General features: G+C 40.6%; 1 protein-coding gene and 1 long non-coding RNA gene across 8 annotated transcripts in view; one reads left to right on the forward strand and one right to left on the reverse strand.

The window, feature by feature from the left end:
- The window catches only part of LOC133480540 (uncharacterized), a 34,841-nt gene that overhangs the window by 5,755 nt on the left and 3,761 nt on the right, over positions 1-25,325 (forward strand). Inside the window, exons 3-4 of the long non-coding RNA XR_009789303.1 lie at positions 12,117-12,208; positions 22,825-22,949. This is a non-coding gene — a long non-coding RNA (uncharacterized LOC133480540). The remainder of the gene's footprint in view (positions 1-12,116; positions 12,209-22,824; positions 22,950-25,325) is intronic.
- Positions 15,017-25,325, reverse strand: part of ankle1 (ankyrin repeat and LEM domain containing 1) — a 34,397-nt gene continuing 24,088 nt past the window's right edge. For 2 of the 7 annotated variants that reach the window (XM_061778740.1, XM_061778739.1), the window contains exon 10: positions 15,018-15,373. In XM_061778740.1, the coding sequence (XP_061634724.1) occupies positions 15,279-15,373 (95 nt within the window). In that variant the 3' untranslated portion in view covers positions 15,018-15,278. Of the gene's footprint in view, positions 15,732-17,879; positions 18,005-25,325 lie in introns of all 7 variants that reach the window. The other 5 variants (XR_009789302.1, XR_009789301.1, XR_009789300.1 and 2 more) reach the window with 5 other exon arrangements.

Consider the following 25,325-nt stretch of genomic DNA (forward strand, 5'->3'; position numbering starts at 1 on the left):
CGCCACCACCCTTTGAAGGGGGAAGTAATAAAAAGTTCAATGGGTGCAACAAGCTGTTCTCCCTCCTACACTTTGAGGCTTTCTACCTGGAGATGAATAGGAGGCCCCTCCAAAACGAAGGGGGAAAAGAGAACATTTTATTGAAGGCTAAGGATGTGGAGGGGGGGGGGGAATGCTCTTACGACTTATAGACACTTGGTGTGAAATAGTCTAACGCAAATCAGCACTGCTGCGTTGAAATAAAGGTCTTTCTCTCTGCGCGAAAAATGTCAGAATTGCATTGAGAAACACAAATTATGCAAACAATCAGTTTAAGTAGGTCAAATGTAAACAGACCTGTTAAATCCTCCTTGCAGTGAAATAGTGCTTACCTAGTGTGAGCCAACAACCTCCATGTTAATGACTTTGGACAATCATAAAGACACAGATTAGGATTTTCAATAACCAGATTTATGCGTGAAGTGGTGAAGGAATGGTCAGCGCAGAGTCATTCAATTACCACCATGCCCTTTCTTGGGAAAAGTCCGAGCCGTGAAGAGGTTAATTGTTTTTGAATCTCCATCCATGGGGAGAAAACGGTTGAAAGGAACGGGCACGGGGGGTTGGATAATTGGGCCGACTATGGATTACCGCAACCGTTCCAAAAGAAAAGGAGGTGGAGGCGGAAATGCAAGCAAGGGGTGTGAAAGCCTCGCGTTGTGTGAACCCACCGCAGGAGTTGCCTGGTCCTTGCAGGGAGAAGGAGCACTCCATTCCGGTTTAGCCTACAAGATGACCCTTGACCCCTTGCATGCTCCTTCTTTCTTCAGGTGCAAGCCTTCAATGTCAGCAGCTCTCACACAGACAAGTATTACAAGTTACATTTTCACACTGTGAGCACAGGGGAATAAAATTGCAGATGTTTTTCTCTTTATTTTCATGCTATTGTCATGGGTTAAAGTCTGCTAGTAAGTCATAGTATTTTTTTTTCTCTTCTAAAATGTTTCCTCTTCTGGAAATTGATTCCACATCTTTCAAAAAGGGGTTTGAAAAAAACCTGATGACTTGGCATGGTGCAATAATCACAGGAGTGCTAATCAGAAGCATGTCATGTACTCTATAATTACTGCAGTGTTTGATAACAGCAACACAAATCACCTCGGGCCATTAGTGAAAGTTTCCCCGCGCTATTAATAAGTGTTAATAAATTTCAAGAAGACGTGGAAGGAGCAAGATCTCTGCATGGGCCACTGGTTAAAGCACTGTGAGGTTAATGAACTAATCTTCATACTTGCCGCTACCATCTGGAGGAGAAACAAGGCAGATGCTCGCTGCTCGACACTGTTGCACCATGCATGGAGGAACATGGCGGCACCATACAGCTTGATGAACACATTTAACATTTGGCCTGTCGTTAAGGCCATTCATGACCCTCTCTGTTCACTCGGTATAGCGTAAGAATGCCTATTAAACCTAATCCGGGTCAATATCATGTTATCAACCTTTATTGAAGGTCAAAGGGTGCCCATTAACAAAAATATTTAACACATCATGGCGCACACCTTAAATTGTAATCTATAGCAGAGCTAAACACTTTCATTTACAATCTGCTTCCCATGAAAAAAAAAAGAAACTATCTTTAAATTTGAAAACTGCCTGGCTAAATGAATAAATGTTGTTCCTGTCTGCATATACAAGGACACAGTCATTACAAGTGATCATAAATAAAAAGGAGATTAATGTATAACCATTAGTTGTGTCATAATACCAAAATTCTGACTTTGATACTGTACCTGCATAAAGTACCTCGATACTGGGACTGAAACAATACCACAGCAAAAATCTAAAACAGTATAAGCATCCATCCATCCATTTTGTGTACCGCTTTATCCTCACAAGAGTCGCGGGCATGCTGGAGCCTATCCCAGCTATCTTCGGGCGAGAGGCAAGGTACACCCTGAACTGGCCGCCAGCCAATTGCAGGGCACATATAAACAAACAACTATTCGCGCACACATTCACACCTACGGGCAATTTAGAGTCTTCAATCAACCTACCACGCATGTTTTTGGGATGTTGGAGGAAACCGGAGTGCCCGGAGAAAACCCCCGCAGGCACGGGGAGGACATGCAAACTCCACACAGGCGGGGCCGGGATTTGAACCCCAGTCCTCAGAACTGTGAGGCAGATGTGCTAACCAGTCGGTCACCGTGCCGCCTCAGTAAAAGCAGTGGAATATAAACTAACAAAACAACTTCAAATATTTTTATTATTCATTCAAAATATTACAATAAACTGGAAAAAAAAATATGTAATATTGGAATTAGCCTATTCTTAACATTAGTCATTTTTAAAATTAGATCAATGCCTGGATTTTCATATTGTATATACTGTATTACATCACAAATATGTGTGTGCTTGTATGTATATAGAATTGTACATCTACATGCAATATAAGTATGATATATATACAGACATGAAAAAAAATATTAGACCACCCTTGTTTCTTCAATTTCTTCATTACATTACCTGGTACCACTAAAGACAGTTTACCTGAAGAATACAAAAGCTTAATTGTATTATTAAATATCATATTGGTTATTATCACGAAAACCATGGAAAATAGCAAGAGCTAGATATCAGCTCTTATATTCAATTCTTATATTTTCGTTTTCATCATTATATTTGTCCAAACAAAGGTAACTTTAGTTGCACTTGGCATTAAAAATTAACAAGGAGTGTAATATTTTATCCATATTATTTCAATTTATATTTTTAATTGTACTTTACTCATACTTAGTACTGTGTATTTCAAGCTTTCAAGCTTTTTGTGTGGAGTGTTCTTGTATTTGACTGCATTTGATTTCTTCACTTGTAATCAATACGTGTGCACCCACTCCAACGGAGTCACGACACTCAAAAAGTGAACCTTTCTGCTCCACTTGGATAGTAGGTGGTTTTCCTTTTGCCTTCGGGTGGATTTTTATTCTTCTCGGTATGGTCTCCGACGACGAGTGGCGCCCCTACGCGGGTTGGAGTGGCAACACCGACTCTCGTGTGCATCAAATGCCGAGTTTCCCTGACAGCACAGGAGAATCCACTGCGCATAACAATGACTTTGCTCACACAGCCTCGTGAGCTAAGTTACGGCCCGGTGGATAACGCTAACGCATGCTAACTTGTCCACGGGAGGCAGTTTGAAGCCATTTCATTCTTCCGGCTCCCACAAAATCACGTGCACACAACTTCCAGGAAGACAGGAAGTCACTTGCGGACCTTTGGCTGATAGCATCATAAAAAGAACATTCTTGATACACTCTTTTACTGTAACAGCATAAAGAAGACTGGCTTCCATCAATGAAACTGAGTGAAAACAGGGATATAGTTGAAAAGTAATCAGGCTGGCATGGCCATAATCGCACCCTGCCTGGTGGAATCAGATAAGGAAGCGAAGCCCTAATGGGAAGGTAATTGGGCCCGAGGGCAGCTTGACTTGACAACCATCCTTTATTGGCACTGTGGTTTACAAATGTACAAAACCAAAAGTGAGCAGCATCTTTTTAGAAGAACCGCTGAAGGGTAGGAATGAGTAATGGGGGTCATAATAATCCCAGTTGGATGCATGGAAATAAATAAATGGACCTATCTTTGAAAACCTTCTTTTGGCCTCTTTGGGGAAGGGCTTTCACCATTTTCTTCAATTAATGATTTAAAGAAAATAAAATCCTCTTACTTTTGACAAAGTGTTCGTCTCAGATTAGCTCTTTGTACTGTAATCAGAAGTGAAAGGGTAGTTGTAAGAGGACTGGGATAGGACAATACAGCTGCCAGGTTGAATAGAGAGAATTTTCACAGTTTTATGATAGCAACGTATTTGTCGGCTGGTCCTTGCAAAGCTTAATATGATTCAAATGAGGAGGTTTCTCCATGAAAGCAGCAAGATGTCAGGTTAGTCATTTTTCAGCTGAACGCTCTCCTGTGCTCTCAACTTTTCTTGAGCTGACGTAGGCACTGTCTGAGCTTTTTTCTCTCAGGACTAAGCTTGTACAACATTTATGCGGCAGTGAAGATGAAAAGACATCATCGCTTCACTTCATGTCAGCAAATTCCTCCCTAGAAGTTCACTCAAGCCCTCGTCTCTTCTTCCACTATAAGTATCTATCTCTAAAAATACCACTGACTCCTTCTTGTAAAGTTTTTTTTTATTTGTACTTTTTATAAGCGCATGTTTTTAGTTGACTACCACTTCATATCTCAAGAGGCAAAAGTGAGCCGGAGTTGTCGTACGAAATTAGATGCAGTATTTTACACAGCCCAGGTTCTGTTCATTTTTGTTGTCACAACAGGAACGAGTACAATGCTGTCTTTAGGCTCTGTCTGTGATACATGACTGCCTCCTATGGCTTTTGTGTGCAAAAGCAGATACTTTCTTGTTCCGGCTTACCCACAAATTGTACCCAAAATAACATGGGTTAAGGATGAGAAGTCAGGTAATTTAACATGAAATGAGGATGTGTGATTACTCGGGTAGATATCGTTAGTTAGCATTTGTTTCAGAATCCTAAGTGACATTTTCATTTTTCCACTTTCTGAGCCTTTTGTGCTTGAAAACCTCCCATGAATGAGCCCATACATATTTTGTGTTTTATCGTTGATGTGGGACCATCGGGCGTAATGAAGTTCTGTTTCCCAGCGTGAGTCGGGAAGCCTCATGATTACGAGCGCTTCTCTTATTGTCTCTCATCATCTCCTACCTAATTGAAGACAATATAACGAGACAACGGGGTCTCGCTCATCATTCTGCATCAGTGGCACGCTCTACGGAACGTGCCGGTTTGTTAAAATGACAAGGGGGTCATTAGATGTATGGATACTTGAATTCACTCAAGTTTGTTTAATTTGGCCCAAGAAGGTGGACAATTATGCTACATTTCCCAAGAGACTGCTCATTTCGGTCAGCTTCCCCACTTCGTGGCCGCCCACGCTTGTAAACACTAGATGTGTCTGGGTCATATGTTGGGCGGGGTACAACGAGGGCGAAAGGGGGGGTGTTATGGCGGCAAATGGTTTGAGGCGGGAATGGATTTTGTGGCGGTCTGCCTCTGGAGGAGTTGTCTCAGATGATTAGGAGAGCCGTGTGGGGAGGGTCCCCCAGTGCCTGGCCTCCTTCACCTCCCTAATATGCACTGAATAGGCCCCCCTCCACTGTGCGTTTGTTGTGGGGTTTGACGGGAGGGGAGGGATTATGTCTGGCCATGGTTTAGGAGTGTTTGTCATCTGCCCTCGAGGGCCACATTGGTTTCTTTGTCTGTGTGTCAGGCATGGGTACAATGTCACAGTACACAATGTACTTCAACAATCAGGGCATCTCGGGTGAGAAAGTAACACGGGAGTTTGTCTGAGTTTGTAATTTTCATCAAATGTGTTTAATAGTTGGAAACTAGTAGTGGCATACACATTTACAACTGACTATGTTAGTGCTATAAACCTCCAAATTTAGAATTCTATTTTAATTTTCCTAAATTGATCTCAGATAACTTGACAATGTTTTCTGTCTATTGTTTCACTACAAGGTTTAAGGGACACAATTCAGATTTTTTTTGCCCAAAAGCACCACAGTTCGCATTTGCGTCATGGCAGCGTAAAGAGAAAACAAATGAATCCGTTCCTAATTTTATTTTTATTTTTTTCTTCCTCAGACTGGAATCACGCCTTCTCCAAATGTACTGTAGATAAAAATTTGGTATGTATCCGATATCTACCAATGCGACTTCATTGTCAACAGACTGGCTCTACCCAGTCAACACCTGTCTGATGTCAGTGAAAGACAACGATTTATGACGTTTTACACTCTGTGTCTGCCTCAACATCACAAATGAACATGTTTAAAAGCACTGAAAATCAAAACTACTGGAAAAGCATACATCATTAAGTATGGTCCAAATATGATACATTAGATTTGTCATCATCATCTAATAATAAATAATTGCTGATGACCAGCGGAGTATTACCAACGTTACCCCCATGTTCTGTAAGTCCACGGGCCCAGCCCAGTCAGGCCAGTCCAACAAAACGTTATGTAATTTTTTATTTTTTATTATTATCGTTTACTTCCGTGCTGTTCCTGCCTGGCTCCGACAGCTGTGTTCTGTAGTTGTCAATTTGGAGGGTTGCACAAGCGGATTGTTTCAAGTGATCAGTTAATGTAAACATGGTCATATAGGAGTCACTTGAAATGTACAAGTTAATTGACAGGCACGAAATTGCAATCCAGCAAACAGGCACTGCGGTTCCTAAACCAAATGCACAGTATCATGCAGCAAGTCCATAAAAATTACAGACTGCTGTCCTGCATACAAAATGGAACATAATGGGGAGAACTTTATCGATACTCAGTGCCGTTTTGCCCCCATTCTTCATTCTGCAGAAGACCACCCTGGTTTGTCTTATTTGAGTGGGTGTGTAAGCTGGTTGTCAATAGGTCCTTAAAGCTTCAGCTACTTTTAACGTGGATTCTTCGACATGAAAAGTACCTTAAAGGAAGACCTAAGTGAACTCTTCCACTACCCAAGCTAATAAAACACACTCACTGATTCAGTACAAGAGCAATATCATCTGCCTTGTCAAAGCAAATAATCCTCATTATGATTGATTTTCGTCAGTTTATTTTGCTTTGCGAGAAAGGCAAACAATCAAAACTAGGGGTAATGAATCACATTTATTTAATCGGTATAAAATTATGCTTTTTTTTGTTAATGAAAAGTAATTTTTTACAAATACATCTTTATTAAGGGGATTTTTTTAGCAGTTGTTTCAACAATTAAACATGGAACAAAACAAAAACACCCATAGGTAATGTAATATTGTTCTTCTTTAGTCCACAAAGTTGTTGGGACTTAATTAACAGTGCCTCTACTGGGCGCAGTCAACTACTGCACTTCATTTTACCCCAATTACTTAAAGATTTGATTAATCAACAATCAATTCGACATCATCAACTAAATTCAAAACGATCAATTGCTTGACTAATTGATTATTGTTCCCCTCTATCATATTGAGACGAAGGGTGCAAATGAGTGTATACATAATAGCCATAACACAACTGTATGCAGTATATGTAGTGCTGTATAACATATGATTAGCTTCGATTGGCTTGGAAGACCAGGAAACAACACACATTCTATCTGATTACTTATAAAGAAAACTCAAATGTAACTCCTAACTGAAACCACATGCCACGTATTTCAGGATTGCGTCAGTAAAAGTCTTGAAATTGATTTACAGAGGTCATTAAAAAGCTTTAAATATAGTGGACCATGTGATTGAAATAGGTTACATTAAAATTAAGTAATAGTCCAAACAGTATTCTTCCACTGGAAATTATAATACAAATGTCAAAGTCACTGCGATTGGCTGGCGACCCGTTCAGGGTGTACCCCACCTCTCGCCCGAAGATAGCTGGAATAGGCTCCAGCACGCCCGCGACCCTCGTGAGGATAAGCGGTACAGAAAATGGATTGATGGGTGTCAAAGTCAGTTTGAAGCATGGCTTGTGAAGTGTATTGGTGCATGCTTCCTAAACATAGACACATAATACATGTAAATCAAGATGATTTATAATTATCAAAAAAATGTCATGATTGATTTGCTAGAATTTTCCACAGTTTTGTGACCAATAATAATGTTAGTCTTTCTGCATCAGCTTTACTCTAGTTGAATTAGAGTTGACTCACAGTAATGAGAAATAATGTCACTTGCCAAGTTACAATGAACACTGCTAACAACGTGCTCTCCTCAAGGGTGTGCTTCAATAGATACACCAAGTAGATCAGTTGTGGTGACACACAAGATTAGCTACTTTTGTCTTCAGATGGTCTCACGACAGGCTTGTCATTTGTGAAGTTTCCATTTTTACTTTTTGTTAATTTAAAGAGGTTTGTTTTCTTTCTTTAGTTTGCGCGTATTAAGGGTTAAGAGTGTAGACTGACACATCAGACGTGATAACTGTTTTGTGTGCGTGCACAGTTTTTGGATTTGGGGTGAAAATCTCACCTGATCAAAGAAGATTATTTTTTTTCCTCATCTTTTGGATGAAGCCGTTTGCAGTTGATTTGGGTTCTTACACACACACGTACAGACACATAATGTATGCAAATCATCTATCAAATTGAGTCTGTTTTTTAGGCTGGTACAAGAAAGCGAATCCAATGCGAATGTATTTTGTGTGGGCAGGAAGCCTTGAAGCCTTGCATCATGTCTGCCAGGTTCTCCCCGAGGACGTTTCTGCCTCCTTTACATTCACACTCACACACGCCATCTATTGTTTTGCCTCGCATCCCAGCAGAAGTCTGTCTTCATCCATCCTATTGATTAATGAAGGAGGTGCAGCGGGAGAGTCCGAGGGAGGCGGGAGTCAAGATCAAGGCTGAGCTGCATCACTGGGAGTTGCATGCACACACACACACTGTCTGTCATGCTCCATCTGCGTCTCTAACTGCAGGCAGCCATGACACATACTATACGTTTAGATTTTGAGATACATGTTGCGCACACACACACACATTGGTATGTGGTATGGGTACGGAAAGTATTCAGACCCCCTTACATTTTTCACTCTTTGTTATATTGCAGCCATTTGTTAAGATTATTGAAGTTCATTTTTTTCTTCACCCTGAACTGGTTGCCAGCCAATCGCAGGGCGCATACAAACAAACAACCATACGCACTCACATTCACACCTACGAGCAATTTAGAGTTGTCAATTAACCTACCATGCATGTTTTTGGGATGTGTGAGGAAACCAGAGTGCCCGGAGAAAACCCACGCAGGCACGGGGAGAACATGCAAACTCCACACGGGCGGGGCCGGGGATTGAACCCCGGTCCTCAGAACTGTGAGGCAGATGCTCTAACCAGCCACACCGTGCCACCCCCTTTGCTGTGACACTCCTTGAGATGGTTCTACACCTTCATTGGAGTCCAGCTGATTATACTGATTGGACTTGATTAGTCACACAGATCTTACAGCTCACAGTGCATGCCAAGGTTACAAAACCATTTCTGCTGCACTTAAGGTTCCTGAGAGCACAGTGGCCTCCATAATCCTTAATGGAAGATGTTTGGGACGACCAGAACTCTTCCTAGAGCTGGCCGTCTGGCCAAACTGAGCAATTAGGGGAGAAGGGCCTTAGTGAGAGAGATAAAGAAGAACTCAAAAATCACTGTGGCTGAGCTACAGAGATGCAGTCGGGAGGTTGGAGAAAGTTCTAGAAAGTCAACTATCATTGCAGCCCTCCACCAGTCGGGGCTTTATGGCAGAGTTGCCCGACGGAAGCCTCTCAGTGCAAGACACATGAAAAGCCCACATGCAGTTTGCTAAAAAGCACCTGAAGGACTCCCAAGATGGTGAGAAATAAGATTATCTGGTCTGATGAGACCAAGATTAACTTTTTGGCCTTAATTCTAAGCGATATGTGTGGAGAAAACCAGGCACTGCTCATCACCTGTTCAATACAGTCCCAACAGTGAAGCATGGTTGTGGCAGCATCGTGCATCATGCTGTGAGGGTGTTTTTCAGCTGCAGGGACAGCACGACTTGTTGCAATTGAAGGAAAGATGAATGTGGCCAAGTACAGGGATATTGTGGACGAAAACCTTCTCCAGAATGCGCAGGACCTCAGACTGGGCCAATGGTTCACCTTCTAACAAGACAATGACACTAAGCACGCAGCTAAAATAACGAAGGAGTGGCTTCAGAACAACTCCGTGACTGTTCCTGAATGGCCCTGACTTAAACCCAATTGAGCATCTCTGGAGAGACCTGAACATGGCTGTCCACCAACATTCACCATCCAACCTGACATAATTGGAGAAGATCTGCAAGAAGGAATGGCAGAGGATCCTCAAATCCAAGTGTGAAAAACGTATTGCATCACTCCCAAAAAGACTTATGGCTGTATTAGCTCAAAAGGGTGCTTCTACTAAATACTGAGCAAAGGGTCTGAATACTTATGGCTGTGTGAGATTTCAGTTATTCTCTTTTAATATTTTTTTTCTGTCAATATGGGGTGCTGTGTGTACATTGAGGGGAAAAAAATTACTTAAATGATTTTAGCAAATGGCTGCAATATAACAGAGTGAAAAATGTAAGCGTGTCTGAATACTTTCCGTACTCACTGTGTGTGTATGTGTGTGTGTGTGTGTGTGTATATATATATATATATATATATATATACATATATATATATATATATATATATATATAATATATGTATGTATATGTTTTTTTTATAAACCTGACATTTGTAGATTAGTTTGGGTTAATGATCCGAGCTGCCATGGCATCTGTACCCAATTGTCCATTTATGTTTTTGGCACAAACAAAAAAAAAAAAAAAGGAACTTTTAGACTGCGCTGTCAAACCCAAACCACCTGAAATGGTACTTGCCTTGAGACCAATTAGAAGAGAAGAACTTGTTTTATTCGCAGGACTGGCTTCAGTACTAAAATGAAATGGCTAAAATTAACTCTGCTAGGACAAGTTGAGTATTTTCTCTGCTGGAAGAAAAATATTGAAACTGTGTACTGAGACTATTTTTATGGGCGACTTGTGTGGAATATAACCCAGCTATTTTGGAGCTGTGTGTTTGTAAAATTATGTTTTTCCTCTTATGAAGCGAAAATAAAACCAAGAGTCAGGTTTGTTTCTCTTTTCCACATTGTTGCTTTAGTGTTTTAAAATTACTAATGGTAAAAAGTCAACTGACTTTATGACTGTAGAATCGAAGGTAGCTTTTAGTGTCATAGTGACACATGCAAGAAAAAACGGAAGGCGAGGACAATCTCAATTGCAAAAAGGACAATTATTTTTTTGGTTTGTTTGTTCCAGCACCAATTATCTCCCCCTTCCATACCTTCCATACATCCCTAGCTTAGTCATGGTCTTCGTCATGAGGCATGCCTTCCTCAACGCCAAACAGTCTCGTCCACAGCATGGTTAAGGGCAAACAAAAGAGAAGTAGAGTGGTGAGTTGTGGGGGTGTTGTCGGTGGACTGGGGGTTTGGGGTGTTTTAAACAAAGGATCACTGTTTCTGCGTGGCTGTTTGGGAGGGTCTCCACCCAGCTCGTGCGGTGCGGGTTTGGGGATGGGGGTGGGGATGGTGGTGGCGGAGCTGGAAAAAGAGTGACTGAGGAGGTTTTATCATTAAAATGAATGAGGAGAGGAGCGAGGCTGTCTGTTTTGTTCACAGGAATAAAGACAACAGACAGTGCAAGTCGTTTATATTGTTTTTAGTGTTTTTCCAACACGAAGATAGTGTGTGTGAGATAGGCCATGGATGGGAATGTTGCATTGTCTACTGGCCATTATACAGAATTTGCTTAACCTTAGTGCTTTGTCTGTGCAGCTGTATAATACAAATGAGACAACAAAACACTTGTGTGTGTGGGTGTGTGTGTGTGTGCGGGTGCACGTGATGGCAGCTGTCACATCTGTGAGCAAATTCATCAGACGCCCTGTACACATATACATACTCGCGTGCACAAGCCCTGTCATTTTGTGAGACAGTGGAGTGATGATAATCATGCTTCCCAGTGGCACAATTAATTGTCAACTACTATAGGAAGGAGATGACGTGTGCAGCACTGTGTGCAGACAGTAGCAAGTCAATACAGGTTTGCAAACTGTGACTGGCAACGAGGCAGCCTTATTTAGAAAAAAATAATCATTCTACTGTATATTGTGTCTTTACTGCTACTTTGCCAGTCTGACTTACCTGACCTTAACTTGAACCTCATTCCTTGTTACACAGGGCAAACTTTTTTTCCTCTCCTCAAACACACCACAAGTTTTCCTTCTGCCTTCCAAAAATGTTTAAAAGATTGAATACAACACAAAACAAAGTAAATATACCTGACATTTATGTAAGCACATTCTGCAGTTAGTCATGACCGCCATCTGCGCGTATCTTTTTCATACTTTTTTTGACGCGCTGTGGTGAGATTGACTTGAAGTGGCAATAACAGGAGTCTCGAAGGAGATTAAATGGATATATATTTAATTGTTCTTGCCAGTTGATGATTAAGTTTATAGTATGGGCTAACTTCATCCTGTCTTTCCCTTCTTGGCTCTGTTCTAGTTCAGGTCATGTACGGGGCTGCCATAAGAGGAAGAATCAAGAACAAGTGCCTCCAACACAGAGGGGGAAAAGACGAAAGTGATGAAAGAGAGGTAAGAGAACTCACTTTACCCCAGGCTTACACATTGTCTTGACTGTGTGACCTATGGTGACCTTCTTACAGTTTGCCTCATTCAGCTGTATACCTGCAGTGGGATCTTCTGTTTGCATTCGTCTGCATGTTTTGTGTATATTTGGATGTGTGTTTCTCTGGTGTTGATTCACAGCTGCCGAGTGAAGACTTTAACTTCCTGCCTGATTCACCTCCTACATCCTCTCTGTCATCTCCAGCATGTCCTTGTTTTCCACAAACATTCTGCTGTTTTTACCTTTTAGTGGTCTGTCATCTCCAGCATGTCCTTGTTTTCCACAAACATTCTGCTGTTTTTACCTTTTACTGGTTGAACTTTTAAAAACGTTTCATGAAACTAGTACTTCATTAATTCACATACACACGCATACACACACGCACACACACACACACACAGTGGGTACGGAATTCAGACCCCCTTAAAATTTTCAGTCTTTCCTATAGTGCAGCCATTTGCTAAATCATTTCAGTTCATTTTTTTCTCATTAATGTACACACAGCACCCCATATTGACAGAAAAAAACTGAATTGTTGAAATCTTTGCAGATTTATTAAAAAAGAAAAACTGAAATATCACACAGCCATAAGGATTCAGGCCCTTTGCTGTGACACTCATATATTTAACTCGGGTGCTGTCCATTTCTTCTGATCATCCTTGAGATGGTTCTCCACCTTCATTGGAGTCCAGCTGTGTTTGATTATACTGATTGAATTTGATTAGGAAAGCCACACACCTGTCTATATAAGACCTTACAGCTCACAGTGCATGTCGGAGCAAATGAGAATCATGAGGCTAAAGGAACTGCCTGAAGAGCTCAGAGACCGAATTGTGGAAAGGCACAGATCTGGCCAAGGTTACAAAAATATTTCTGCTGCACTTAAGGTTCCTAAGAGCACAGAGGCCTCCATAATCCTGAAATGGAAGACGTTTGGGACGATCAGAACCCTTCCTAGAGCTGGCCGTCCCGCCAAACTGAGCAATTGGGGGAGAAGAGCCTTGGTGAGAGAGGTAAAGAAGAACCCAAAGATCACTGTGGCTGAGCTCCAGAGATGCAGTCGGGAGATGGGAGAAAGTTCTCGAAAGTCAATCATCACTGCAGCCCTCCACCAGTCGGGTCTTTATGGCAGAGTGGCCCGACGGAAGCCTCTCCTCAGTGCAAGACACGTGAAAGCCCGCATGCAGTTTGCTAAAAAAAAAAAAAAAACACCTGAAGGACTCCAAGATGGTGAGAAATAAGATTCTCTGGTCTTATGAGACCAAGATAGAAATTGTTGGCCTTATTTCTAAGTGGCATGTGTGGAGAAAACCAGGCACTGCTCATCACCTGTCCAATATAGTCCGAGGAGTGAAGCATGGTGGTGGCAGCAGCATGCTGTGGGTGTGTTTTTCAGCTGCAGGGACAGGACGACTAGTTGCAATCGAAGGAAAGAAGAATGCGGCCAAGTACAGGGATATCCTGGATGAATACCTTCTCCAGAGTGCTCAGGACCTCAGACTGGGCCGAAGGTTCACCTTCCAACAAGACAATCACCCTAACTAAAAACACAGCTAAAATAATGAAGGAGTGGCTTCGGAACAACTCCGTGACTTTTTCTCTCAATATAGGGTGCTGTGTGTACATTAATGAGGAAAAAAATGAACTTAAATGATTTTAGCAAATAGCTGCAAAACAGCAAATAGTGAAAAATTTAAGGGGGTCTGAATACTTTCCGTACCCACTGTATATAGTGCTGTTTGGAAATAGTAGTCTTATGGGGTAGGAGCTTCTCCTTGGATTTCGTCCATAATCTCACATTAGCTTTGTTTATGTCAAACTGCCAAGCTGCTTCACGGTTCCCATCTTGGTCGGCAATAGTGATCACTTTCTTCTTGAAAGGAGCAGCGTAACTTGCCCTTTTACCTGACATTTTTTAACTTGAGAGATGCGCTCTGTGAAGTGGTTCCAAGAAATAAATCTGCCGTCTCGTGAGCTAAGCTTAAACGGATGCAGTCGCAACAGACATGATATGATATGATATGATAACAGCTATCAATATGGCGGTGCCAGCGAGGCCGTCATGATTCTCGGCGTGCGTTCGGAATTGCACTCTGAGTGAGCTCTGTTGTTGGAATGTGCGGAAAAGTTAGCGTGTCAGATTGAATTTCTGTGAACAGTGAAAATTTAACGTGTTATATATAAATTTGTAACATTCGAGATTACATAACATATTTTAATTAACATACACCTTTCTCACAGCCCCGAGGTACTGGTATATGTCTATGCAATGTGACATTTCTTTTCATTTTCCCTCTACCTATGTATAAAGTGCTGTATCGATTTTTAAAGAATACATGAGAAATTCATTTAATATCATATAATATAGCATAATATAATATGATATATATTGTAGACTGTAACCAAATGCATTATTAACTCCCCTAACATCCATTAGATGGCCTAAATAGGCTATAATTACCATACTGTAGAGCATAACATGCAAAAGACTAGCAAAACTGGAAAAGAGCCACCTTTTAGTTAACTGCATCTCTCTCTCTCTGTCTGTCACTCGCTCTCTATGTCTGTCTGTCTGTCTGTGTGCACCACTAAAACACTGACCCATGCAAGATGAGCATGGAGAAGGGGGTAGTAAAAGAGGAGATGCGGTGGAGAAGGGAAGAAAATGTTTTTTTCTTTCCCTTTGTCATGACAACAACCTCTGGTCACCAGCTCTGATGACTGCATCGCTGTCCAAGCTTTTATAGTTTTGGACACATAATTAAACACCACACTCAGATTTATGGTCCTAATTTTTATTTTATTCTTTTATATAGTTGAGACGTATGCATTGTATTATTTTAATTTTTTTCTGTATCCATGTCCAGGCATTTACGCAAAACATAATTTGAGTGCACATACACACACACACTATACCTCCCTTCTGTTCTTTCTTTCTTTAGCAGTCACATCTTCTTGGTCACTTCACTTTAGTTGCCCACACACACGCACACGCACACACACATACACACACACACGTGTGCCATCTTTCTCTTTTCACCATAATTGTTCCTGTCGCCTGGACACAGCAGAGAGCTGCCTTTGCATGGCTCCAGGTTTTTCTTCCATCTCCTGTGGCCTCCAAAGACAGCCTTTACAAAAACAGGAAACAAGAGGTCAGCGGTCCAACGACTGCTTGATCGGACCTTTTTTTTTTTTTTACACATCCTTACATTGCATATCAAGAAATTGTTTTTGTTCCCCCTCTTTCATTCATCGGATTTGATGTCTGCACCATGCATGAACAAACTAGAATGAATGTAGACACATGCACAACTACATACCAGCCTATTTTTTTAGGAACCTGCTCAAATAAAGCACGTAAAGCCAGGGACTGAAGAAGAAGAACAAAAAAGGAAAAAAGTACAGTATCTTCAAACCACCCACTCTCCACTCATTTCCTCTTGAGTGTCTTCTCTCTTTGCTCTTTGAGTCCAAGTCTCTCTAAACCTGCAGGACGAAAAGAAGTAGGGTGGCTTTATTTTCGCGTGCACAGGCAGAGAGCTCAACGCCACACTTTGTCACATGGTGTCATATTTCAAAAGACGCTTACGGGAAGTGACAGCCAAGTGAGTCACTCAGTCAAGTCCGATTGATTCACTGCAGGACAGCGGGACAGAGCGAGTCATTGTCACTTTCACGCTCGCTCCAAAAGGACGAGCGGAAGACGGGCGGCGGTTTACAGCGGTGAGGGGCACAAAATGACTCCGTTCGTCATCAACAATAAAGAATAAACCTAATGGACCTCCCATTTTATTGACTTTGACAAGGCAGAAGTCTCAAAATGATTTAAGGGGTGTGTGGATATTAGTATTTGGTTACATAAACAGTGTATCAGAATCCTCTTCATTGACCAAGTATGTTGAAAACAAAGAATTTGGAAACACACAAAGAATTTGTGACTACAGTAAACCAGACCAGAGATTTGGCAGTTATGATGCACCATAATCATGTTTTACTTGGTATTGTAATTTAAAAGGCATTCAGTCAGTCTGTTGATATTTATTTCACGGCTTTAGTCGATTTTCAAAGTAAACAAAAGAATAAGGTAGAATTGAAGTGTTTCTACTCCTAAGCTGTGAACTAAGGGGTAGAGGAGAAGGTTACTTTTATTGAACAAGGAACAATGTCAACTAATGTACTATACCCATCCATCCATCCATCCATTTTCTGAGCCGCTTATCCTCACAAGGGTCGCGGGAGTGCTGGAGCCCATCCCAGCTATCATCGGGCAGGAGGCGGGGTACACCCTGAACTGGTTGCCAGCCAATCGCAGGGCTGTACTGTACCTCAAAAGGCTAATACTATAATTGTCCTCCAACGTTAGAACTGTTTGTACAATTTCCAGTGTGAAAAGATATTGTACAACTTTAAGTACAATCAGTCATTTTTCTTTCATTTTTCAATGCCTTTTCATAGGGAGTGAAGCAATAACCAGTTGTAAATGAGGTTGAGGTCAAGAATCAGCAGGAAACAATAGCTTCCCCAAAACCCTTACGCTTAACTCCTGAAACTGTAAAAAAAAAAAAAAAAAAAAAAAAAAAAACATGCCATCGGAGTAAAAGAAGCCTTGACACTAGTGTTTTTATCCCTTAGAGAACAGTACTTATATATTATTAGTTCTATCTGGGCATTCCAACCTTTGTGCACTTTCAACAAATCTTTTTGATTGTAAGTCCATAAACCATCCTGAGTGGCAGAGTGTTTTTTTTTTTCTTGGAGAAAAAAAGAATTGGGATGTATTGTGCTTATGAAGCATTAAAACAGTGGCGATTTTAGCATTCATTTTTATCAGTGGCTGAAAGAATGAACAGAGTCAGAGGCAGGGGCCCTCCAAGGCTTTCTGTCAAGCCTCCTGAGAAGAGACAAAGGCTCGCATTGACTGCTGGGTGTCGATAAGACCTATCATTAGTCTGCCAGTGGAGGGATTACCAACACACACTAAAGCGCTTATGCACACACATATACACAGTGCACTTGGGTCCTTATTCTTGTAGTCACTCTTTTTTGCCCTTTTTCTTTTATATTCACAAGCTTAAATATTTCTATGCGTGCCAAAGTAGTGAGAGGTAGCCAGACTTGATTTGAATCAAATCCTTTCAATCACAGCACAACTCACGCCACCTTACATCACACCATAACACAACATGACATTCGTGTGTGACATGCATGGCTCCATGGTGCCAGAATAGTGTAGCCCTGAAAAATAATGGCAGAGTGTAGGTTTTCTAAAGTAAATTTTGTTTGTAGTTTTACTGTTCATTAAATGTTGATTTTAGTCAGACTGCTGTTATTTATACTTTTATATAGTACTTTTAGTACTGTCAATATTCAAGCAATTAAAAGTAATAAGTATACTCTAATATGGCAAAGAATGAAATCTGAAATATCCAGATTTTATTGCAAAGCATAAGTGTCACTGTCCAGTAATGATTAAGGTCGTTGATTTATTTAAAAATCACTTTTACTGAAATACTGCAATTATCTTTGTACGAGCAGGTCAAAAGTCCAAACTTGCTAAGTAGATGATGAAGCATAGCTCGTGTTCTCATTCCCACTCATTAGCTTGGCCCCTGGAGAATACATGAGTTTACTTACCTTCGCTTGATCAGAGCTCCCGGCCAAACAAAGAGCATCAGGGTCATTTGCCTCCCTACATGGTGCAAATAGCTTTCAACAGCATCCCGGCCCAAATACAACAGGAGCACGATTAAGCCATTGATCTGTGGCGGATAGCACATTGGAAACATTATGAGGGAAGCAGTGGACAGGGATAATGGACGTTTTTTGTTGGTATTCTTTTCCATCGTAGGTCAGATGCTGTGAGCCTGTGCTGCTCTACTGATTATTAGTTCCTTCTGGGTGTCCTCATTTTTAGGTTTTAGAACATGGAAATCCTTTTCACTTCAAAAACAACAATCCCAGGGACAAATGAGCACAGGATCAAAGCTCTGAGTGAACACTAACTCCACATCTTTATTGCCTCATTTACACTGAGATTGTGCGGCATCATCGTAAACATGAGCCCACCATCGTGCTGCCTCAGTGTTTGTGTAGAATTTATCAATGATGGCAAAGTGCCAACCCAGCATGTGAATTTGTATTGCCATTAACCTTTGTGTAATGTAGGGGGTTTCTTTTTGAATGAACGCCACCAGCTGTATACTCCACACAGGTGCAATAGATTAGTTTTTTCTTGGTCTGAAACAGGTATCCAAAGGGGTGTAGGTGATCGTTTGCATGTACAGTTCAGCCCAAAAGGATTCATACCCCGGCTGAATTTTGAAGTAAAGTAAATGTTTGTTTGTTATTAGTTCTTGAACACGTATATCTTTCAGCATGAAATGAGAAGAAAGTGGAAAATGACGTTAGAGAAATTAAAGGAAATGATTTGTCATTTTTAGCACTTTTTCCCCCCCAAATTATTTGACCTGACAATTTCGAAGAAATGCTTTCTTTTACACTACGACACAATTCCAGTATTACCTAACATAATCTATAGCATTCAAATTAACTTGAAATTCAGAATACTTAATTTTTTTTTTGTTTGCATGGGGGGCATGAAATTTTGTGTCAAAATGTAAAAAAGCAAACAAACAAACAAACTAATGAATAGATTTTTTTAAAACATGTCTAATGTTTTGACACTTTAGAGCAATAATTTACCAATCAACCAAAAACGTCAACACACCAATGTTCATTCTTTAAAAATCTAGTACAAATAAATGAACACAGTTTATATACAGTATAGTCTTGTAGTGCATCTCATTGAAGCCACGATCATTGTGTGATAAAAGTATGGCTGGATCAATTGGACCAAAATTCCAATAATGAATATTATGGCATTCTGTTCTACTTTGCTGAATCAGTGGACTGATTCAGGACTGACTCATAGTTTTGTGGAATTCTTTAGGATTTCACAATAATCAGTTTGAAAATTTCCAATTTTGTGCCATTGCCCTTACCCTTTCATTGTTGTGTACTTCAAGTACAAAAACTTTGTCCTGTCTTTGGGTGATTGTGACCATCCGACAACTATTAATATACAGTGTGCGTGTATTTGCAATCTCTGCAAAAAATGTCCATGCAGTATGCCATACATTTGGGCAACATGTTAACCAAACAATTCTCTCCAAAAGGCCTCTGTGTTCACTCAGATGTCTGTTTTGAGCAGAGAGACACACCCAGAGGATGGATATAATTAACACTTGTGATGTTTTTTTAAGTTTGGAAAGTTAGTTGTTCTGGGTGGTCTAGTGCTACATGATGTCTGTACTAGTTTCATTACAAACAGACACAATATGGTAAAACCAGATATATTCTGATAAACTACCAAAGTCAGTGTGTTAATTGCACAATCAAACATAATAAGGTAAATAATGTAAGCAAGCTCTGGAGCTCGGCCCTAATGGGTTTCAGGATAAAAACTGATCAGATGTACTGTATTAAAAATGTTTTACTTAATAAAACTAACTAACCTCTCAACCAAAATCAATAGCAATTATCAGCAGTATATGCTATGGCCTATTATGCCGCTTTTATTTGGTTCTGACTTTGTTTTGACAAGAAGAACCAACATGTTTAGTATTTCTACCCATGCTTCTCAATTGTATGTCAGTTATTAAATTTTATTTCAAGCCCAAAAAGTGGTTACTTTCCACAGAGAACATCTGTCCATCAAACTTTCAACATAGCCCTCAATTGTTTGGTGAGAGTTGGATTCATAACTCTCATGTTTGTTTTCCTTTGCTCATTCCCGCCCTTGATCACTCGTAAGCCCTGTGATTATTGCCTGCCTGACTCTGCTGTCATAGGAGAGAAAAAATGGCTACGGGATAGCCTAAAATAATCGCTCAGCGTCTTGTGAATGTAACTTGAGAGCTGACAAAGCAGCACACCTTCAAATGAAGTGACCGCCAAAGGATGATCAAGACAGAAACAAATTGTGATTCAAACAAGATTACCTACAGTATACTGTATTGAAAAAGATTACAACCAGTGAATACCAAAGCAAGAAGTTGAAGTAGTCAGTCGTGATTATCAGCATTTTTATGATTAATACCATGTGGCTATGAAACGTTCAAACGTCTGATCATTTGTAACACGGCCCATTTAGTTGGCAGCACATTTGGTTTAAACAAAACCTAAACATGCAGCTTATCCCATAATTTGCACCAATGTAGTGAGCAGAAAAGTGAATTTTAAAGAAAGAACAACTTTTTTTTTCCAACATAGGAATTGTAGATTGCAAGTAAATTGCAATTGGGAGGCATTTAAAAAGAAGGGAACTTAAAAGCGAACTGGATATGCATAGGCAACAACCATCACGTATGCCACCTGATACGTTCTAATTTTTATGATGTGCAAGGGTTGTTCAACAAAACAAACCAGAATCCAATAATATTGTCAGTTTAAATGAAACTGTTACCCGTCTCTTGGATGGTATTGATTCAATGAGGAAAAGCAGCTTAAGCACCGTTACAAACGCACACATTTGAATGTGATCCAAATGAAAATTGTAACCTGTGTACTGCTCCCAAAAAGGGCGGACGGTTATTAATCCAATGTATGATTGTCCACAAAAACTACCGATTTCACAAAAAACAGCTGTGTAATGATCTTGGTGGAACAACACTTGATTTTAAGTAGCCATGGCAATCCTTTAGTGGTCCATAATACTGCTAGACCAAGACATTAGACAATGCCTATTTGTTTAGCACGCACCGACCCATTCATCAATCAACTCAACTTCACTTAAACCAACCCACCACCCACCTTCCTACCACACCTTCCCAACCCATAATTCTTCCTTCAACACACTCCAATAACTATTCTTCCCTCCAACTTCCTTCCCCACACCCCTTAATATTCACATATTTTCTATCCACTTCCATTTCTCCCCCACAAATCCCCCACTTACATTTCTAACTAATATCTCTACCTACATACCCCACCCCACCTAACCACCCCAACTAAATTACCAACACCCACACCCAAACAAAATTTCAAAAACATCATCCCTCTCATTCTCCATACTTTCAATCTCTCCACCCTCCACCCACCAACACATCCATATCTCATTCCCCTCACTATACTTTCTCCCCTCAATCCAAAACCCTAATCTCCAAATATAATTACACCCACCACCCCCACCTCCCCCCCCCAAAAATCCACTCAAAAACACCCCCCCTTCCCCCAAATAACAACACCACTATGCACATTACCCCCCCCCCCCCCTCATGCCCCCCCACCCCCCAACGTCCCCCCCTTCCCCCGACCCCCCAACCCCCCCCCCCCACCCCTACCCTCGGCCCCTCCCCCAACCCCCCACCCCACACTTTTACTGACAAGTTTCTTTGTTGCAAGCCACCTTTCAACCATTTTAAAGAGCGATTTGTGTTTTCTTTAGCAACTGCATTTACAGTTTGTCGCTATAATTTCTTTGAATTATCAAGTTAATTTATTACAACAGCGTTTATGTGCAGCATGGGTTTCAACAGAGCATTGTGTAGACTGCTTTAAATAACAAAAGACTTACTGCCTGTAAAGAAAGAGACTTGCTATATGGGTAAAAGGAGATCCTTGAAATTGGCCTTAGCATCTGCATGCAAATTTGTACTTTAAGATCAGGGGGGGGGGCCTGTTGTGTATGCAAACCTAAAATGGTTAAACACAGCATTTGTGCACGTTTGTATATTTTTAGATAGAAGCTCTTGCACTAACCTTTGCCGAATGTTTGCCAAGAACCAAATGCTTCTTAGAGCAAAGAATAGGGTGGGGAAAATCTCTGAGAAATCTTTCCAAAGTATTGTGTTCAAAGTGGCTTAAAATACACTTTTAAATATTATATTCAACTGGAATTTGAATGGGCTAAGCGGCCACAAATGAGCCCAGAATTTACTTACAATTGGAGACATGTCGGATCTTTTCAGCAGACACCCCTTTCATTATGGGTGGGTTCTTTCAATCTCTCTCTCTCGCAAACATTTCAACACAACTTCTAAAAATGACACTTTTTGTAGTCAGTGGCCGGCTGTGTATAAGATGCAGAACAAAGCAGCTGACGGTGTAATTTTATACATTTTGGCCAACATGCTGAGATCACTGAAACGTAACTGATGTACTGCTTTAAGGGAAAAAAATAAAATAAAAAAAAATAAATAAAAAAAGATGACTCACGTGCAAATGTACACTCAAGTGGGTTCTTCATCTTTGTTTCTCAAGACCACCCACAGTGTTTATAGGTTGTGAGTGGGCTTGTTGTACATATAAAAAACACTGTTTGACTTATATAGGGGAGATGAAGGGCATTACTGAAGAGTTATTCCATCGAGTTATGTTACTCATTAGCCAGTAATTCTAAACACACATTTCCACTACAAACGTGGTATGAAATGATATGAAAGAAAACCTTAAATTTGTTGTGTGTGCTGGATCACTAAGTGTGTGTATTAAATGACATTTTAATAGCGTGTAATATCAACCAACACCTAAAATGATTCTGATCATAATTTATTTTTTGTATTATTCTATTTCTGCCCAGGTCCAGATATGATGAAGGCACACATACGACGGCACCTTGGGTCTGTCTGTGGTCTAACACCAGCATAACATGCTCGCCATCCCCGCATTTGTCGCCGCATGCCACACACAGTATTTCCTTTTACGGTATGAGGCCATGCAGCAAAAAGATGACTACAATGCTATGGATGTGAATGCTTCAAATAGACTTGTTTTTTTCTTTACCTGTATTTTGTAACAATTTCTCTCTATTAATTTAAAAATGAAAAATTCAGTCATTTAACCAAACTGGACAGTCATGGTGGAGATGGCCTTTATAAGAGTTGATGCCGAGCCTTTGTGGCAAGTTACTGTTTATTTCTGATGAAATATGGGTCTTTATGACAGATCTCAATTCACTGGCCTTTTACATAAGTAAATATGCGTGCAAAAGCATTGGCCCCTGAGTGTGCGTGCTTCATCTTGTCTATTTTCAGCAGTCCCAACCAATCTCCTTAGGTTTAACAGCTGCACCACATATCCCACAAACCCCTTCATAGTCAACACCCCCCAAACTCAACCGGTGCCCCTCCCAAACCTCAGCATCCTGCAGTCTCCCGCAAAAAGCACAAGCACCCAAATTACAAGCTGCAGGTACCCCTCCCGTGAGTATAACTTTTGTGACAATATAAATTAATGAGGTTTTTCTTGAAATCCTGTCTGAAAATGCAAGATTGTTGCATTAAAACAACTGGTTTCAAGGTAAGCTTTGGCTGTGCTGAGTTTCATCAGTCGGGTTTTGGCTGAATGTCGCTCGTTCTCTTCCCAGTTCTGACAAGGCACAACTCAAGAGTGTGATTGCCGGCTATTAAAGCACTTGAGAATCAGAGAGGAAGGGACTTGCTCTGCTTTTGGATGAGGCTATTGATGTCCCCATTTTACCACACAATGACACGGCACGGATTGTGTTAGAGACTGGAGGGTGCTTCGCCCGGGTGACGATAATGACAGGGGACGTTATTATTTGGTGCCCTAAGGAGTCTCTCTTGCATTTTAGGTGTGTGTATGTCAAAGGAAGGGAGGGATAAAGTGAGGGAGATGTATACTCTTCCTGCAACCTAGTGGCTATTACTCACTTCTCGCTCTTTCTCCTCAGTTTGTTCCTCTCTTATTCTCTACTGCAAAATCCACAGACGCATGGACTTTATGTACTCTTAGTAATCCCCCCTCGCGGTGAAAAAAATTACATTGTAATAAATGTTGTTTAATGAATAGCAAGGTCTGCAATTCATTGTCTTCGGACAAAAATAAGGGAAAACTGAGAACAATAAAATCAATTTAAAAAAACAAAACATAGTGGTATTAGCTCGTTCCTAAAAGTAAAAAAATATATATATATTTGAAAGAAAAAAATAAAGATTAAACTTACATCAACAAATTGAAAGCCATGAAATATTTGTAACACTGTTAAATTGCATTAAATAAATACAATACATAGGATTCAATGATTTTTATTGACAATGCTCTACATTTGGCAACACAATACACTTGTGGGTCGCACATTGGGGGTTTGAATCCACATGCCGGCCTTCCTTTGTGGAGCTTGCATGTTCTCCCTGTGCTTGCGTGGGTTTTCTCCAGGTACCCCGGCTTTCTCCCAAATGCCAAAAACATGCTTCTTATGTTCAGTGAAGATGAAATAGTTTTTATAGTGTGAATATGAGTGTCAATGGTTGTTTGACTATATGTACACTGTGATTGACAGGGAAGCTGTCCAATGTGTCTATTTAAATGACTTGTTCATTTATTGTATATACTTGTGTACTGTATACCGAGTACTGTATGTTCAAAATTATTCTCTAGCATTTTAGACAAAAGTTAAAACATCAATGTCCTCTAGGGGGCCTTCAAGGATTGGCCACTGACATAAATTTAGGTCAACTCAACATTACAACATGACAGAAATAATGGCTGCTAACTTACTGTAATTAAATTACTTTAAAAAATTCTGTTAATGACATGCTTACTCTAACGTTCTCATATGGCTATATGGACGGGTGTTGTCCAGAGTTCGCGTCAGTTTGACTTTTCCTTCCCCCCCCACGCTGCGTTGCTTGAACGCGGCATGCTCCTCCTCGTGTACATTCTTCAGGTGCCTGATCAAATTTGTTATGTTGAAGCATTTCGATGACGTTCGTCACGACATACTTCAGTTATGCATAGACTGTATAACGTAATAACTTACGTGTTTGTCTGAGACACCGCAAAATAGTCCCACACACCAAGATTGAAAAAACTTCATTGGCCGTCAGATAGTTACAGTACTGCGCCACAAGACACGTGACAAGGCTAAAAATAAACTCGCTTTTGGATTCATAACGCGACGAAGACGCGGAGTTCAATGTCTCGTGCAGAGCCGATCGATGACGTCATTGATCAGATCGGCGAATTATGACATGAAAGCCAATCAGCATAAAATGCTAATTATTGGCCAATACCGATCAGATCGCCGTAAAGTCTAATATATATATACACACACACGAC

This window comes from Phyllopteryx taeniolatus, chromosome 7, assembly GCF_024500385.1.
Source record: "Phyllopteryx taeniolatus isolate TA_2022b chromosome 7, UOR_Ptae_1.2, whole genome shotgun sequence".
NCBI classification, from domain to species: domain Eukaryota; kingdom Metazoa; phylum Chordata; class Actinopteri; order Syngnathiformes; family Syngnathidae; genus Phyllopteryx; species Phyllopteryx taeniolatus.